General features: G+C 40.7%; 2 protein-coding genes across 2 annotated transcripts; both read right to left on the bottom strand.

The window, feature by feature from the left end:
* Nucleotides 1-2,694: 2,694 nt before the first annotated feature.
* LOC143851904 (WRKY transcription factor SUSIBA2-like) lies at nucleotides 2,695-4,366 on the bottom strand. The gene is made up of 2 exons (XM_077361397.1): nucleotides 4,051-4,366; nucleotides 2,695-3,487 (listed from the first exon to the last, which is right to left on the bottom strand). Exons 1-2 carry the CDS (start codon nucleotides 4,143-4,145, stop codon nucleotides 2,908-2,910), a joined length of 675 nt encoding a protein of 224 aa, XP_077217512.1. The 5' UTR covers nucleotides 4,146-4,366; the 3' UTR covers nucleotides 2,695-2,907.
* A 7,880-nt stretch (nucleotides 4,367-12,246) lies between these two features.
* LOC143850339 (uncharacterized) lies at nucleotides 12,247-13,418 on the bottom strand. Its single transcript, XM_077359597.1, has 2 exons — nucleotides 12,596-13,418; nucleotides 12,247-12,434 (listed from the first exon to the last, which is right to left on the bottom strand). The coding sequence occupies exons 1-2, from the start codon at nucleotides 13,416-13,418 to the stop codon at nucleotides 12,247-12,249; spliced, it is 1,011 nt and encodes a 336-aa protein (XP_077215712.1).
* Nucleotides 13,419-15,862: the final 2,444 nt, after the last annotated feature.

The raw sequence follows: 15,862 nt of genomic DNA, 5'->3' as shown, positions 1-15,862 counted from the left end.
ATAAATGCCAAGTTCAACAAGATGGCACTCTCGCTTGGCGTAAAGATAGAGGAGCCCCTGTGTTTGAAGAAGTTGAATGAAGAATTCAATGAGAGGATCGTCGAGAAAGCTTGTGTGATGAAAAAGAAAAGAAGAAACAGAAAAATGGGAGAAAAGAAGAGAGAAAGAAAGCAGATAGAAAAAAAGGAGAATAAGGCACAAAAGAAAGGTCATTGCCGAGGAGTTTACCGTTCATCTTCCTCTCAATCTGTCAAACGCAATCGAAAAGATTCTCACCCACAACCATCCGTCATCAAAATATAAATTACTTCAAAAAAGCTCAACCAAGGAGATTCGATGAACTGCACGATGAGATCATGATGACTAATCGCAAGGCAAAGAAAAGCAGAAAATGAGCACAAAGCGAAAAGAAAAAGAAAAGAGAAAGGAATTTTGGAATGGCTTGCGCAAGAAGATTTCATTTTTCACATGTGGCTTAATCTCCAACCTTGAGGACAAGGTTGATTTCAAGAGAGGTAGAATGTTACGTACCTAGGATTTTGTGTTAAGTTTTAAATTTAGTGGGACTATTTGGATAAGGGTTAGTAGTTATATTTTAAGAGTTTCATAAGATTAGGTCTCTTGCTTGTTAGTCGTATAAATAAGTTGTAATTGGCTATGTTCAAATTAACGAAGAAACTTATTTCATGTCTTTGTACACAGAGGAGGATTGATCCTTCCCTCGAAGTGGATCAAGAGGTTGATCTTCCCTCTAAGAAGATCAAATCACGTTTCGAACCAATCCGGGTTCGTAACAGGTGACCTCATCCCTCCTATCATAGATTATTGTCTTTTCAAGGATCAGCTCTCCGATCCCAATACCGTAGATAGAAACCTGTACCCGCTTCTATTCGGGTGGGTTTATCTGTCTCTACTGCGAACTCTTTCCTCTCGGAGAAGAATGGTGATGGTTTCAAACAATCGAATGAGCTCGTAAAAAATGCGATGTACATAGTAAAAAAACATTTAAATCCGAGCACAAACGGGTCAAAAATGGATTGAAAGTGGTTAGAAACTTTTAAAAGCGGCCTAAAATGGGGTTAGCGAAGGTCAAAATGTAGAGGAAATAAGTGAAAAATGAACAGTCAAAAGAGCATATATAGGGCATGTTTGGAAACCATGAAAAATTATTTCATGGAATATTGATAGGCCAATTGCCAAAGAGAAAGCTTAAAAGGAGGGAAAGGGGAGAGGTTTAAGAGAGCACTAGTCGATAGAGCATAGAGATAGAATGAGAAATCCCTGGACACAATGGAAAAAATGACCTGCAAATTGGTTTTTTGTTTCTCCTGCTTTCAAGAGGTTTTTTATGCTCCCCTCATTCCGGCCCTGTCAAGCCTCTCCCTCTCTACCCAGCACTCAAAACTGACCTAACTAAAAGCCAACGTTTGGATAATCTTCACATTAAATGGCAGATAATTGACCTCTAATCAGCTTTCCTTGCATTTTATACATCTTCTAAAGTCTAGAAACATACTTGTTGGGGGTAAATTTCGGTTAGGATAAAATGGTAATTTCGCAAGCAAAGCCCTTCCAGAAGCCCAAGAAACTACGAACCACCTTAGTGGGATAAACTTGGAAACTGATATTCCAGGAAACTCACCCAATCAACAAGACTCCACAAAAGACAAGATTCCTTTAATGCCTTGGACTCTAGGACAAACTTCAAAGTCTTATTAACAATTCATTCTCATTCAGTTCTCTCTAGCTCATGTTGCTGTTGTTGCATCTGACTTGGGCATCGGAGAGTTACAAGGAGTCCAACTCTAGCCCTCTTTCTGATGCTCTTCCGTTTTTTGCAGGTCGTTCTTCCATAGCCAGCTCAATGCGGGTCTACTCCTGGCAATCTGTCCAGATTTCAGCAGCAACAGTAGTTAACTTGGCCAATACATATTCATTTAAAAAAACGTGGCGTTTAGGCCTTTGATCTCACACATTGGTTTTTAGTCTAAAAAGATATATTTTAGCTTAAAATCAATCTAAACCATTGATTTAAAACCCAAGCTTGTTCCAAATCCGAATTTCTTTTAGCCCCCCATTAGAAACTCAAACACGAGGACCCAAAGACAGGCAGACAGCACTAAATGATATAGTTAATGACATCCAAAGAGGCCTTAATGTCCCATATACAATGAGATTAACTTAAAATAAACTTATCCAAAGGTAAGGATCAAATTTTGTGGCATCCGTAGACAGCTCTAAATATATAGCAGATTAGGTATGACTATGAAGCCTTTTGATAATCTGCAAAGAGGGATTTTTTCCAGCCAGCTTCTTTTCCAAATGATCCAGAGTAGGTAGATAACAGTCTTTGCCCAACACATCTTTCCTGCAGTAATTTTAGAATATGTACAGAATCATCTGCTTGCAAGGACAACAAAAGGCTTTCAAACCAGTGTTTAAAAACACGGATTTGACGCGGAACGCGGCCAGGAAAAATCCTTGTCGACTCGGCGCGGACGCGGCCAACAACGCGGTTGACGCGGTCATAACTTGGGAGAGTCAAAGGAGTTTAATGACTAATTAGGGCAAAACGCGGAATGCGGATGTGGTGCAATGCGGAACGCGGCCAAGGCAAAAAGGAGTCGACTCGGGGGAGTTCCTTGTCGAGTCAAGGAGTTTTTAAACACTGTTTCAAACATGCAAATAGCAGATTTTAATGGACAATTACATGATAAAGCAACAAAGCTATCACACAAGAAGAGTGTTCCGACCCACAGTTATATTACAACATGCGATTCACGCCTTCCCCGCAGAAGATCAATGTAACTTGTTTTTAGCCAGAATTGAAGAACAATGCCAATCAGTCTGCAGTCGTATAATGCAAGCAGTTATACTGGTTTTTCCTGCGACCTGTATTTATCAATCTCAGGGACCCAGTACTAATCTGCCAATGTTTTGTCGATACGAGTTGGATGAATGGCTTAAAGATGGAGCATTGAAGCTAAAACATTCTCCCTGAAATTCTCTAGATCCATAATGATCCCTACCATCTCTGAAACTTCCATAATATGCTGCAATTGGGGTTGCTTGAATCACCTTACCACAACCGGAACTTCCAGTTATTTGGACATGGCTTCGGATTTGTTCTTTATCTGGTGTTTGCTGCTTCTTGTTTGATCTATTTTCAGAATTCAAACTGATCCCAACACCAAGATCAAGGCTAATCCCATCGGTTTCTTCTGTTTGGTTGTAGTGCTGAGGAATTGCCATTGCAGTGTCGTCAGTACACAACATGCTGTTCAAAGCTGCTGACATGTGAACATTTAGTGCACTGGCTTCATTTAATATCACGGGCACAGGCGTGTTGTGGCTACTAGTTCTTGCGGCGGGTACATCGCGGTTATGTTTTCCCTCGTATGTGGTTATAACGGCCTTCGGATCATGTGATGCCCTCTCAACGTGCTTCCTAACTGGGCATCCATTGTTTGTGCATTTGTAGTAACTCCTGCATAATATGAGTATTATGAGAATAGCCACAGATGTCAAAGGCAGAAGAATTTCAAGCAAGCGTTGGAGTTAGTAGTTTCAGAAAATGGCAAATGTCGCAACACAATCTGAACTGGCTTAGTGGAGAAAATCGAATGACAGAAAAAGAAAAAAAACATATATTTGAGGCAAGAATCAAACATGAACCAAGAAGCTTTCTCAGGTTGCTATCAATAATTTTTTTTTTTTTTTTTCGAAAAATTACTAGTTCATTTATTGATAAAGAATGATCAAGGACTAGACGTAACCCACCCCCCTCCCCAAACACCCACACCCACCTCTCTTCCCGATGACTACAATAGAAGACCCTAACAGTTTTTGATCTCCTATGCAATCAAGTGAATCAACCATATTCGCTAGCAGTTTATCATCATCTAGAGTCATATGTGACCAACACTTCCTTGTCCACGCCATCTTTCGCAACTTGTTAGCTGGCTCGTTTTCAGACATCTTCATATGAATAAACTTCGGGCGAATGATTGTACAAGGCCAAAGATTTCCAATAAGATACTTGTAACTTACGTGTAACTTCTAGGGGCGAGGAGACTTTTAGATGCCAATGCCAACACGCTTGGTGAGTCCTCTTCGATGATTAGAGGCCACACCATCGATCTCATGTACCATCTCAATTCCCAAAGGAGAGCTCTTGCTTCCACCTAATTGAAATCACCTTCCCCAGATGGGCCGGAGAAAGAAAATATGGCACGACAACTATTATCGTGGAAGATGCCGCACCGATACCTGCTCGATTTGGGTTGCCTTTGGAGCTCCCATAAAAATTAAACTTCACCCACCCTAAGGGTGGAGGGCACCAGTTAGGTGTGATTACAAGCTTCCTCCTTTTTTCATTCACGACTGTGCTCCAATTTCTTAGGCTGTCCCCCATGTTATAATAGGATAAAATTTCTATCCCGTGAGACACGGTCAATCCGAATTTCAATTATGATTCTCCCAATGCTTCTCTTTTTGTCTTCAAATATAAAGTTGTTCCTCTCCTTCTGTAGGTGCCAAATCACAACAAAGGGTGCTAACTTCCAAAAATTCCACCCTGCTTTACCAAAAGGTCCGGTAATCCAATGTAGGATTGTCTTCTTGATTTCTTTGTGGAAAACCCAAACAAACTAAAACTTCCAATGATGAAGCTCAAGATCTGCGGTGTGAATGAGCAATGGAGAAAGATGATCCAGGAAATCTTCACTCTTCTTGCATAGGATGCAACGACTAGCGAGATGGATCCTTCTTCTTTTGAGTCGATCACAAGTGTTGATTCCTTTATTCGCCACCGTCCAAGCGAAAGCGGCAACCCGAGTGGGGGGTGATGATCATCATATGTTAGTCAAGTGGGTCCTAGGCCCCACGCCACCAATCAACTTGTGGAAAAAAGAGCGAACAAAATAAGAACTAGTAGGGTAAGGGACCATACTCTTGTATCAAGACAAGAAGGAGAGCAACAGTGGGTACCAAGGAGACAAAGCAAGCCAGATATACCTTCGATCTAGCCAAAAGATCTACCATCCGAGTACAAATAAATCATTTAGCAACTAAACCCTAGGTGGCAAAACAATGGAGGGTTGGCTGGCAGTGTCTCCATTGCCACTACCATAATTCAGCTAGCGGAAAAGATGCAGAACCTACAAGCAAGCTAAAGTGAAATCGAGCTCTCCATCGGCTTCGTTATTTATTTATTTATTTATTTTTTTTTTTTTTGGGGGGGGGGGGGGGGGGGGGGGGGTGATGTTGTGTGTGTGTGTGTGTGTGTGTGAGATCTTAAAGGGAAAGCTGAGCTAGGGGTAGGCAATAGCTTTGGGGACTGGTTTTGGCCCTCTTGTAAGAAGCTCAACTTCAAGTGGCGGGATAAATGTCGTTGGTGCCAACGGTTTAGAAACCCTTCCAAATTGGTACCTTGTACTAGCCCAATACCTCCTCTGAAGGTTGACTGTGGTGAGGGCGAACGGTGGCCTGACTTTGGTCATATTTTCTCACATAAGGTTGGAGGGAACTCGATCCTCTCCATCTCGGGTAAGGAACTGGAAGCTTGAATGGATACCCTAACAGCCTGTCTAATAGGGAAAAAGAAAGACCACAATGGATCTTTAGAGGACCTTTGGCTTTGGGCTCAAAAGTCTTGGGATATTTCATCTTTACAATGCCCCTGTATCTTGGCGGACGATGAGCTCCTGTTTATGTTTGAATCAGAACTGCAGGCCTCACAGATCCTCACTAAGGGACCTGAGGCACTAGGGAATCAATTGCTCCCTCTCTCTCTCTCTCTCTCTCTCTCTCTCTCACACACACACACACACACACACACACACACACACACACACTGTGGAATAGGGAGTTTATTCAAGGCGAGGAAGCTCTCTAGGTTAATTTCTACGGTATTCCATTACATGCTTGGGCCATATCAACGGTGGAGGCTATAAGGAGTTTTTTTGGTAAGGTCCAAGAAACAAAGATGGAAGGCAATCACCAAATTGTATGAGTTTTGCCTCGGCCAAAATCCTAGCTCCCCGTTTCAGGTTCCTTCGTTAAAATTAGGATCCTAGATCATGTCTATACCATCGGGATTGAAATTCCGGAACAGATAGGTGAGTGCTCAACCATTTTTTAGCCCTTCAGCTCCTCGGGTAACCGACCGCCTTCTTTGGTTGAAACCTCCTCAGGTCCTCCTGGCTCGGGCAATTCGCCATCACCACTGGTTGAAAGCCCTTCGAAGGCTCAGGGTTGGCTCCCTGGTGATCCCTTGGACCCCTTGCTGAATTCAAATTTCAAACCTAACCAATCAAATCTCATTGGCACGCTGTCCAAGGATGGACCTGAGAAAGGTCTAGAGAAAGATGTGATAGGACCTGGAAACATGAGTTTTGGTCAATCTTGGCTATCTTTGGTGGGGCCAAAGTCAAATGACACTCCTGCCCCTAGGCGGAAAGTTGCGTGGCTAGATCAGTCCATCAAGATGAGTAAAAAAGTTGGTTATTATTCAAAAGTAAGGAACACTTATCATGGCGAGAGCTATCTTGGTTTAAAACTCAAGGCTAGGGTGGCAAGATCAAAAGAAAAGTTGCTCATAAGCATTTTAGAGAAATCTTCGGGAGCTACTTTAGTAGGGGTAAGGGGGAAAAATAGTAGCCGGTTTCCAAAATCTCTCAAACTAATTTCTCATTCGCCCAGGGTAGGTTTTGCTTATGGATAAATCACTAGTAGCTTCCCCCAGTCACTAGAAGATATTGGATCTTTGGAAATGGGGGCCCCACCTTTTAGTACTTTCAGTAAGCGTGAGGCTATAGAGGCTAAAACATATTGCAGATATTTCCCCGTGTTTTGAGCGTAACTCCCTTTACTTATCTCTTTCATCTAGGAGCGGGAAGTTGTAAGGTCTTGGGAATGGAATTATAGGGCATCACTAGTACAATTTCTTGTAGAGAAGTAAGAAGCATAAAGTAGAGCTCTTTGGATTTACTTGGTGTTTGGGCGATCTATTCTCATCCTCAATCAAGCAGGAAAGGATAACCAAGGTAATACGCACGAATCGTCTTCTTGCTCTGGAGGTCGGAATAAAAGGTTATTTATGGAGATTCTGGTCTTAGAAAATATTCTCAAGAGGATGAGAGGACGATGACCTACGATGAAGAGAGGGCTTCCATCAATGACCCAACCCACTAAGAGATGTCGAGGGATCTTCACCGGAAGCAGTGGAAATCATCTAAGCAAGAGACTCAAGCCTGCCCCTTCACTTTGTACAGCCTCTGTGGCACAGGCGCAGTCAAAGATACCCACTCGCCGTTGTATAAACACCCTTTCTTCAAATTGATTTTGAATGAAGAAAGGGCAGCGAGGAAGCTGAATTGGGAAGCTAACAAGGTGGTAGGCATCCGGATGGTGGAAGATAGGATCGCTAGCAGAAAAAACCCTGGATTCTTGGAGCGGGTTCCGGAGGAACTCCTCATTAATATGCCGAATTTCCAAATCCAGCATATCATGGAGGAGTTGGAGAAGTGTTCGGCATAGACGAGCCATTTAAAGGTGAGTTGCTGCTGGAGTTTTTTGAAAGGAGGGTGGTTCCCATAGCTCTCAGGACTTTTTAGAAGATTAGTTCTTTTTGGGGACATAAGTGCAAATGCGGAGGTTTAGAGGAAGTTTTTTGCATGTACAAGATCATAGCATAGGGTATCTTTTGTTCTGTTCCTGGGACTCCTGGTCCCAACTCTTGTAAAGATGTCTGAAAGAAATAAACTATCAATTTAAAAAAGAAAGAAAGATATACTCTCGATCTCATTATCCTTGAGGTTTCTTCTTAACCATAAGAACCCACACCGCCCCACCTAAGTAGTCGCATACTTTGGTTCCTCTATCGGTCGCTAGACAGTATAGGTGTGAGAATGCATAGCACAACAAGGACTCCTCTAAGTACAAATCTACCCAAAAGTGTGTGCCCTACCCCTCCCCACTCTAAATCTAATCGTAGACTCATATGAGGACTTGGATTCACAAATGAACTTCCATGCACTTGAACCTTTTCCCAAAACTGGGTTCCTACTCTCCCAATTCCCCCCAACTTGAGCGTACGTGTCCCCTATATTCTATGCCAAATAGCCTCCTCCTAGTCACCATATCTCCAAAGACATTTTCCTAGAAGGCTTTGTTCCTTAATCATATTCTTCCAGTCCCGATACCCCCTTGTGCCTTCAATCTACACATTGTACACCTTCCATTTCAATGGATGTTTTAGGTTCTTAATTACCTTCCCGTAAGAAGTCCTTTGCAACTTCCAATCCCCTTTGCCATCTTAGAGGTATTTTTTAGAGGGATGGGAAATACTTGGGCAGATTCTCCCATGCTGCCATACTTAGTGCGATCCTACGCTCTACGGAGAGGTGTGCATTATTGCTAAGCTCCATGCCTACAATAAAGCCCTTCTCTTCCGCCTTGGAGAGCAAGGAGCTTAAAGCTTCCGCAACCGTAATGAATTGGTAATAAGGGGTCCCCATGTCTTATACCCCTTGAACTCTCCAACAAAACAGGTTCGGGTGCCACTGACCAGAGCGGAAAAAGATGGCGTTGAATATTTATGCCTTTAACAACTTCTCCATTTTGTGCCAAATCGCATACTTTCCTTTCTATTTAGCTTTGAAAACTGAAAAGCATTGAACGATTGAACTCTTGAGTTGTTCCATAGCTTAGAGTAGCTCCTCACCTTTTACAATGCAATTAAGTGTATTAATTCTTCTTTGCTCCTTGCCAATCTATGGAAGAACTTGGAGCACTGATGCCCTTCTCTGAGCCAGATGGTGCACAATTTTTTGTGCCAATTGATCACCTCCCTTCTCGAAAGCTCTTCATATTCCACCTTTAGTGCCCTTCTTTCTAGGGGTGGCAACGGGGCGGGTCGGGGCCGGATGTTGGGGTCCCCTTCCCCTTCCCCTCTGCGGGGAATTTTCCCCCTCCCCTTCCCCTTCCCCTCTGCGGGGATGGTGGGGAATCCCCCTCCCCTCCCCGCGGGGAATATCTAATCCCCTTCCCCTTCCCCTTCCCCTTCCCCTCCCCGCATCCTTCGGGGACAAAATCCTCGCCCCGCCCCCTCTTTGGAACCCAACCAAACCAGCAAACAGAGCTTCTTTCTTCTACGTCCATTACAGACAATATTGTGATGAATGCTATGATTCTATTCATGTGATCAACAAACAGATGGACAAAATCAGAAATGCATGGATGAGACAACAAACATAAATAATAACAAGACCTCATCTTTCAGCAATTTTCTGCATAAATTATGGAATGATAAATAGGAAATGAGCACCAGGATTACCTTCATTAACAGGCAGCCAATGTGCAAAAAGTAACTATTTCAGTAGTCACAATGAACTTTAAAAGTCCATAAGTGGGCGCTCACACACGCAAAATAATGTTCATTAGTTCATTCTGTATAGCATGTTAACCCCCAGATGAGCATGAGAAATGAGAATGGAGAAGAGAACAAAATCAACAAATGACTTATTTCTTTAACTGCAATTCAGTCTAGTGCTGACATGAAACAAATTTCTAGTAGCTAAATTTTTCTTGTTGAAAATTAAAACTTGCAATCCAACCCTAAAATTCTGTTGGCACTACGATTTTTTGATAATTGCATACACTCAGCATCTCAGGCTCTCAGCTTGTCTTTATTATTTCAACATCTGTGAAAAGGTTATTATAGTTCCCAAAATGCTCTCAGAAGCTAATTAAAAGGAAAAGACAAGCTAAGTTTATGTTTGGGGGAATCTTGTAGCCGATCCACAGAGTTTCTAGTAGTTTTCTTTAAAAAAAACACTTAAAAATTTACAAAAAAATGGCATTGATTAGCGGGGCGGGGCGGGGACAACTCCATCCCCTTCCCCTTCCCCTCCCCGCACCGGGGAATTTTTATATTCCCCTTCCCCTTCCCCTTTCAAATCGGGGAATCCCCTCCCCAAACGGGGCGGGGCGGGGCGGATCCCCGCTTTTTCGGGTGAAATTGCCAGCCCTACTTCTTTCCTCATTTTCTTCCTTCTCTCTCTAGTCTGTGGTTCGCCTCCTTCCTATCAAAATCGTTAATGGTTCGCAATACCATCTCTTTCCTGAACTTGTTTTCCTCATCATAAGCCTTCTTCCAATCCTTTATCCTGCTTTTCAAGATTATCATTTTTTTGCAAACGACAAAACCCTTCCAACCCACTACTTTGATCTTTCCCCGCCGTTCTTTTTTCCTTTTTGTTGAAGCCGGGAATCTCGAAAAGAGCCAAGTCTAGCTTAAATGGTCTAGGTTCCCCATCATGATCTCGCATCTCGAGAAGGATTGGCCAATGATCAGAGACATTGGGTGCGGCGAGACACTTCGCATTATCATCGGGAAATTTTCCTTCTACTCTTTATTTTTGAAATGGTTTTTCCTCCCACTCTTTGGATATCGGAACTTGGTCCAGTCGACAAAATATAACATCAGACTAATTGTTCGCCCAAGTATAATTTGTACCTTCCAAGGGTAGGCTCACCAACTTGCTTTTAAGCTTTTAAGAATGAACTTCGATAGGTTTCACATGCTTTTAGTGATTCTCTTAGCCAGACTCTTTTCGTGCGGTAATCAAATTGTGTTAAAATCCCCACTGACAATCCATGGCCCATACCAACCATCATAAATCCTCTAGAGTTGAGACCAAAACCTTATTTTGGAGTCTAGCCGTTTACGGTCCATAAAGTACCAATAATTTCCACTTGACTAGGCTCCTCGCCGTTCGAAACCGTACCTGACATGGAGATTTCCTTTTCCTCGGTCCATTCAATATTATACTCTCCCCATATAATTATTATCTCCCCGACAGCCTATGTCACAAATCTCGATCTCGGGAATTTCTCGGCAAGGGAAAATCTCGGGAAATATTAAATTTTTTTGTTTTTTTTGGGTTTTTATAGGGAAAAAATAAAATTCTTTAAAAATATTAAATTAAAAAAACTTCTTAAAAATTTTTAATGGGATAAAACCATTCAAAAAATAATTATTTATAAATATATATATACACACACACACACACACACATATGTAACTTTTTTTAACCTCAACTTTATTTAGGAACCCGGGCCAGAACCTTAAATTCTATTAATGTGAAGAAAAGTTATAAAATTCGCATTGCTATAAACAACCAAATATCAAATAAATTCTCGGAGTACGCAAATTAAAATCATTACAAATTATATGCATCAAATAAAAAATTCTTCAACATTTTCAGAGTCATCTTCTTCTTCTCGTTTTCCTTCTCCTGGATCTTCATTCTCATTGGCATAGAACGGATGAAATTCTAATCCTTCCCAAGGATCTGTATCGCCATCGGTAAATGCTTCTAAATCTTTCATAGATATTGGCATTGCATCACGCATTTGTTTATCTGCACTGGTCTTCTTGATATGTAAGTTCATCCGCACATACACTAAGTCATGTAGTTTTTCCGGCTGTAATCTATCTCTTCTTGGTGTGGGCTGCCTCAAATGCGCTCCAATTTCTCTCACAGGCTGAAGAACTGCATGGTTGGCATAATATTTTAACAGCTACCTCCTGAAGAATGGGAAGTTTTGAACCGTACATATCCCACCAAAGTACTACATAAAGGAAAAATAATAATAATAGTAATCATTCTAATAAAATTAATGTCATTAAATCAAATAAATCAAATACAAACTTACTTGGATGAGTTGTATCAAGACATGCTAATGCAAGACCTCCAAACACCTTAGGATCCCGTCCATGATACCTTGTGAGTTCCACGGCTAAATCTTTACTGTGGCCTATTCCTGAAACCATATTCTCAATAACTTTATCAAGTCCAGTCCTCACCTCTGGATCCATGCTCACCATATTATTATAAAATAATTGAGGATTTAGATAAGTAGCTGCTGCATGCAGAGGGCTATGCAAATTATCATTCCATCGTTTATCTATAATATTCCATAATGGCACGAATTTATCAAGTCTCCCACTATATGCAAATTATCATTCCATCGTTTATCTATAATATTCCATAATGGCACGAATTTATCAAGTCTCCCACTATAAAACTTTTTTATCGCTTCCTTCGCTCTGTCCATTGATTCATATAAATATCCAATTGTAGATCTATCACTATCTACCATTCTTAATACCTTAATAAAAGGTACGATGGAACCGATTATCTCCTTTCTATCTTGCCAAAATTTATCTCCCTGTAATAATTATGTAACTTCCCTCCCCTCATCTGATTTGGCCTGATTTAAATTCCTCCAATCAGGAGATGGTACCATATATCTCAATCCTTCTTCCTGCTTTAAAATTGATCGCAAACATAAAAAGTATGTCGCAAATCGTGTCACTGCAGGCCTTTGTAAGTCTCTTCCTTTAGTATGCACCCTCATCAGATCCACTGTTGCATGATATTTATAGATAAATTTAACAATTTTTTGTGCATTCACAATGACAAGTTGCACAAAAGGCAGTTTATAGAGATCTCCAAGATCAAATCCAAACAGTGTGCTGCACAATTAGTTTTTAAAATATTTGGATATTTGGTCTCTATTATATAACCTGCTGCCACATAATTAGAACCATTATCAGCTACAACTTGAACTACATTCTCTGGTCCAACTTCTTCAATGCCAGAAGAAATGAAATTAGCTACGTAGCTGGCATCCTTCACCTTTCCCACACAACATTCTGATTTCAAGAAAATAACCCCTTTTGGAGAAGCAACTAAAAGATTAATATGTGGGCAGTTCTTTCCATCAGTCCAAATATTAGACATAAGTGTACAACCAGTCTTTGTCCACGACATTTTCACCTCTTCAATGTATTCTTCAACTTGTTCCTTCAATGTTCCTAATAGTTTTGTTATCGCTGTTTCACTACTAGGAGGAACATGTCCAGGTCCATGATTTGCAATAGCAACAAGTTCCTCTTTAAATTCGTCGGACCTTAGTAAGTTGAAGGGTAGATTATTCATAATAATACTTTTCATTATTAATAAATCTACCACTTCTTTTTCCTTTTTCTTAACCATACTTGTAATAGTTGGTTGTCCTTTTAAAGAAGAAGTGGAATGAGGAGAAGAACCTGCTTGTGTCGAATCTCCACTAGGGAATGATGAACTTGATGATTTCATAATATAATCTGAAGTCTTAGCTTTCTTCTTGCTGCCTTTCCTTTCCATCTCCCGCACTGATGCAACAGCAATGTTCTTCACAAATTCAAGGACGCTCGAGCATATTGCAACATCACGTATCTTGATTTGTGCCCAATGGTACTTTAACAGAGAAATCCCTCCAGCATATGTTGCGCCACAAAACTTGCAACGAGCTCTTGAACCGTCTTCTTCTGCATATTCCCACATTTGATCCCTCTCCCTCGGCATTGTATTTTATATATAACTACAAATAAAAATAGAAAAAATAACTAATTGATACAAAGTAATCAATGGCATGGATATTATATATATATATATATATATAGAGAGAGAGAGAGAGAGAGAGAGAGAGAGAGAGAATAGTGTTCCTGCGCAACTGCTCAGATAGCTTATCTGAGCACTTGCTTCAAAAACTCATGTGGTCCACATTTTTGGGGTGATCCAAAGCATTCATTTGAAAGGCCCTTCCATGGATAGAGTGTGTACCAAAAATCAAGCCTATAGGATCATCCTAACCCAATCAAAGGTGGAGGGGAAAATGGACAGACACTGTTTCTGACCATTTTTCCCTCCACAAATGGCAGGATTAGGATGATCCTAAAGGGCTGATTTTTGGTACACACCCTATCCATGGAAGGGCCTTCCAAATGAATGCTTTGGATCACCCCCAAAATGTGGGCCACATGAGTTTTTGAAGCAACTGCTCAGATAAGCTATCTGAGCAGGAACACTTTTCTCATATATATATATCAGTGGGAAATGGCGTAACCCTAATCCCTTTGCAAATGGCTTAAAACCAGTGATAAAGGGTATTTCTGTCCTCAAAATATTATTCATGGTCAGTTTTAGTCATTCCGTCAGGTAAAACTAACAGACCATGAACAGAGGGGGTCTACTTAAAAATGTCAGGAAGTTGAGGGTTGTCTTTGGTAACTTCCAAACCACAGGGGGTTTATATGTAATTTTCTCTTAAATTTTTAACTAAGAGTCACTAAAAGAAAAATAAAAGTTTTGCCATTCTACCCCTTTACTGGCTTGGGTACCTACCGGTAATCTACCTAATAAAAAAAGTTGCCACGTACATCCCTTTTCACGCCTACTCTCTCTTTCCACTAGTCTCATCTATTGAACTATTGTGCCAATTTTAATAGATTTTATATATGGCTTAAAGATTTTTTTCATAATAATAGATATGTTAATCATTTTTATGGGGGTAAGTTGTGTTTGGGCACAAGGCAAGTCATGTTTGGTAAAAAAAAAGTAAGTTGAGTTTGGTCACGGACTAAGTTGAGGTTGGAAATAATATAAGTTGTGCTTGGTAACAAGGTAAGTCGCATTTGATCACAATACAAGAAAGTGAGATTTTACCAGGTCATGACCGCTCGTAAAAGTTCCATTATCCACCAGTGAAAGCCCCGACGGATTAAGGGCTGTCCATAGTCCGACACTAAATGAGGTTTCCCCAAAGCTTGTACCGGCAGATATACAGGACCACCGATGTATATATATGCCATTACCTACGGTCCTGAACACCAACCTATTTACTGAGTGGCCCATCAAATGCACGATTTGGATCATCCAATGGTGTAAGCCTTACAGTACTTTTTGAAAAAATACTCGACTATAAGGGCTCACACCATATAAATCTCGGATTTGGATGTGGGCTTGTAGATAGATTGGCCTCAATTTTTAATGTTTAGATTTGGATCTGAGACAAATCTAGATTATTTCAAAGAGGAATGAGAGACTGAAGGGTGTTGACAGTCATCACTGACTCTCTACATATTGTGAAGGAGGGGACAGGGACACGCAGGCGCGGCGCGACGTGGGCGGCTTGGTGTGGCATGGTGCGGGCCCACATGGGTAAATCCTAATTAAACTAGGAGGTTTAGTTGAATAAGAGTTGTAGTTTAATCCGGTATTTCAGTTTGTGGTTAGAGTTGTTATTAGATTAGGACTCTTTTTTTCTTTTCTTTTTTGAAATTTAGATTAGGATTCTAATGGCTTAGTTTCAGTATAGTCCAAGTCCGTTTAGAATTGTTTCTATAGTTAGAGTTTGAAGAGGATGTCTTTTATTTGTTTATAAAAGCACAGAGAAGAGTTAACGTAAGTTTGAGTTGGAGGTGAATAGGTTGCACGCCAGAGAGGAGAAAATTGTAAAAACGTGAATAGTGAGTGAAGAAGTGGTGTATGGTTTCAATTTTTGAAATAATATATTCATAGTAAACTTTCCCTCTTGCTCTCTCTCTCTCTCTCTCCATCTCTCTCTTCTGATCTGTGATTTGTCCTTTGGTCTTTTGTGGGTATTGCTTCTTTCTTAAATTCTTTCTGTTTAATAAGTAGATCAAAAGCTATTTGCCTTTGATCCTTGGTTTTCTACAAGTGGTATCAGAGCACACACTTTTAGGACTTATGTACTAGTCAACATAGGATTCCTTATTTGCTTTAGAGTTACGTTGCAATCTTATTTGGTGTTTAAAATTATAGCTAAAATAGGAGTCTGGTTGTGGTTGGTTTTAGAGCATCAACTTTCCTAGTGGAATTGGAGAGTCTCTTGGCAAACTAAGAGAGCCTAGCTAAGCAGATGGTTGGATCTACGATAAAGGAGAACAAGGAGGTTCTCTTCGATGGGCGAGGAAGAAAGTTTCAGAATTTCAAGAATCAGAAAGTTA

This window comes from Tasmannia lanceolata, unplaced genomic scaffold (genome assembly GCF_043159265.1).
Source record: "Tasmannia lanceolata isolate RefF3 unplaced genomic scaffold, GAP_Taslan_0.1 ptg000018l, whole genome shotgun sequence".
NCBI classification, from domain to species: Eukaryota; Viridiplantae; Streptophyta; class Magnoliopsida; order Canellales; family Winteraceae; genus Tasmannia; species Tasmannia lanceolata.
This window is presented reverse-complemented; position numbering and strand designations above follow the sequence as displayed.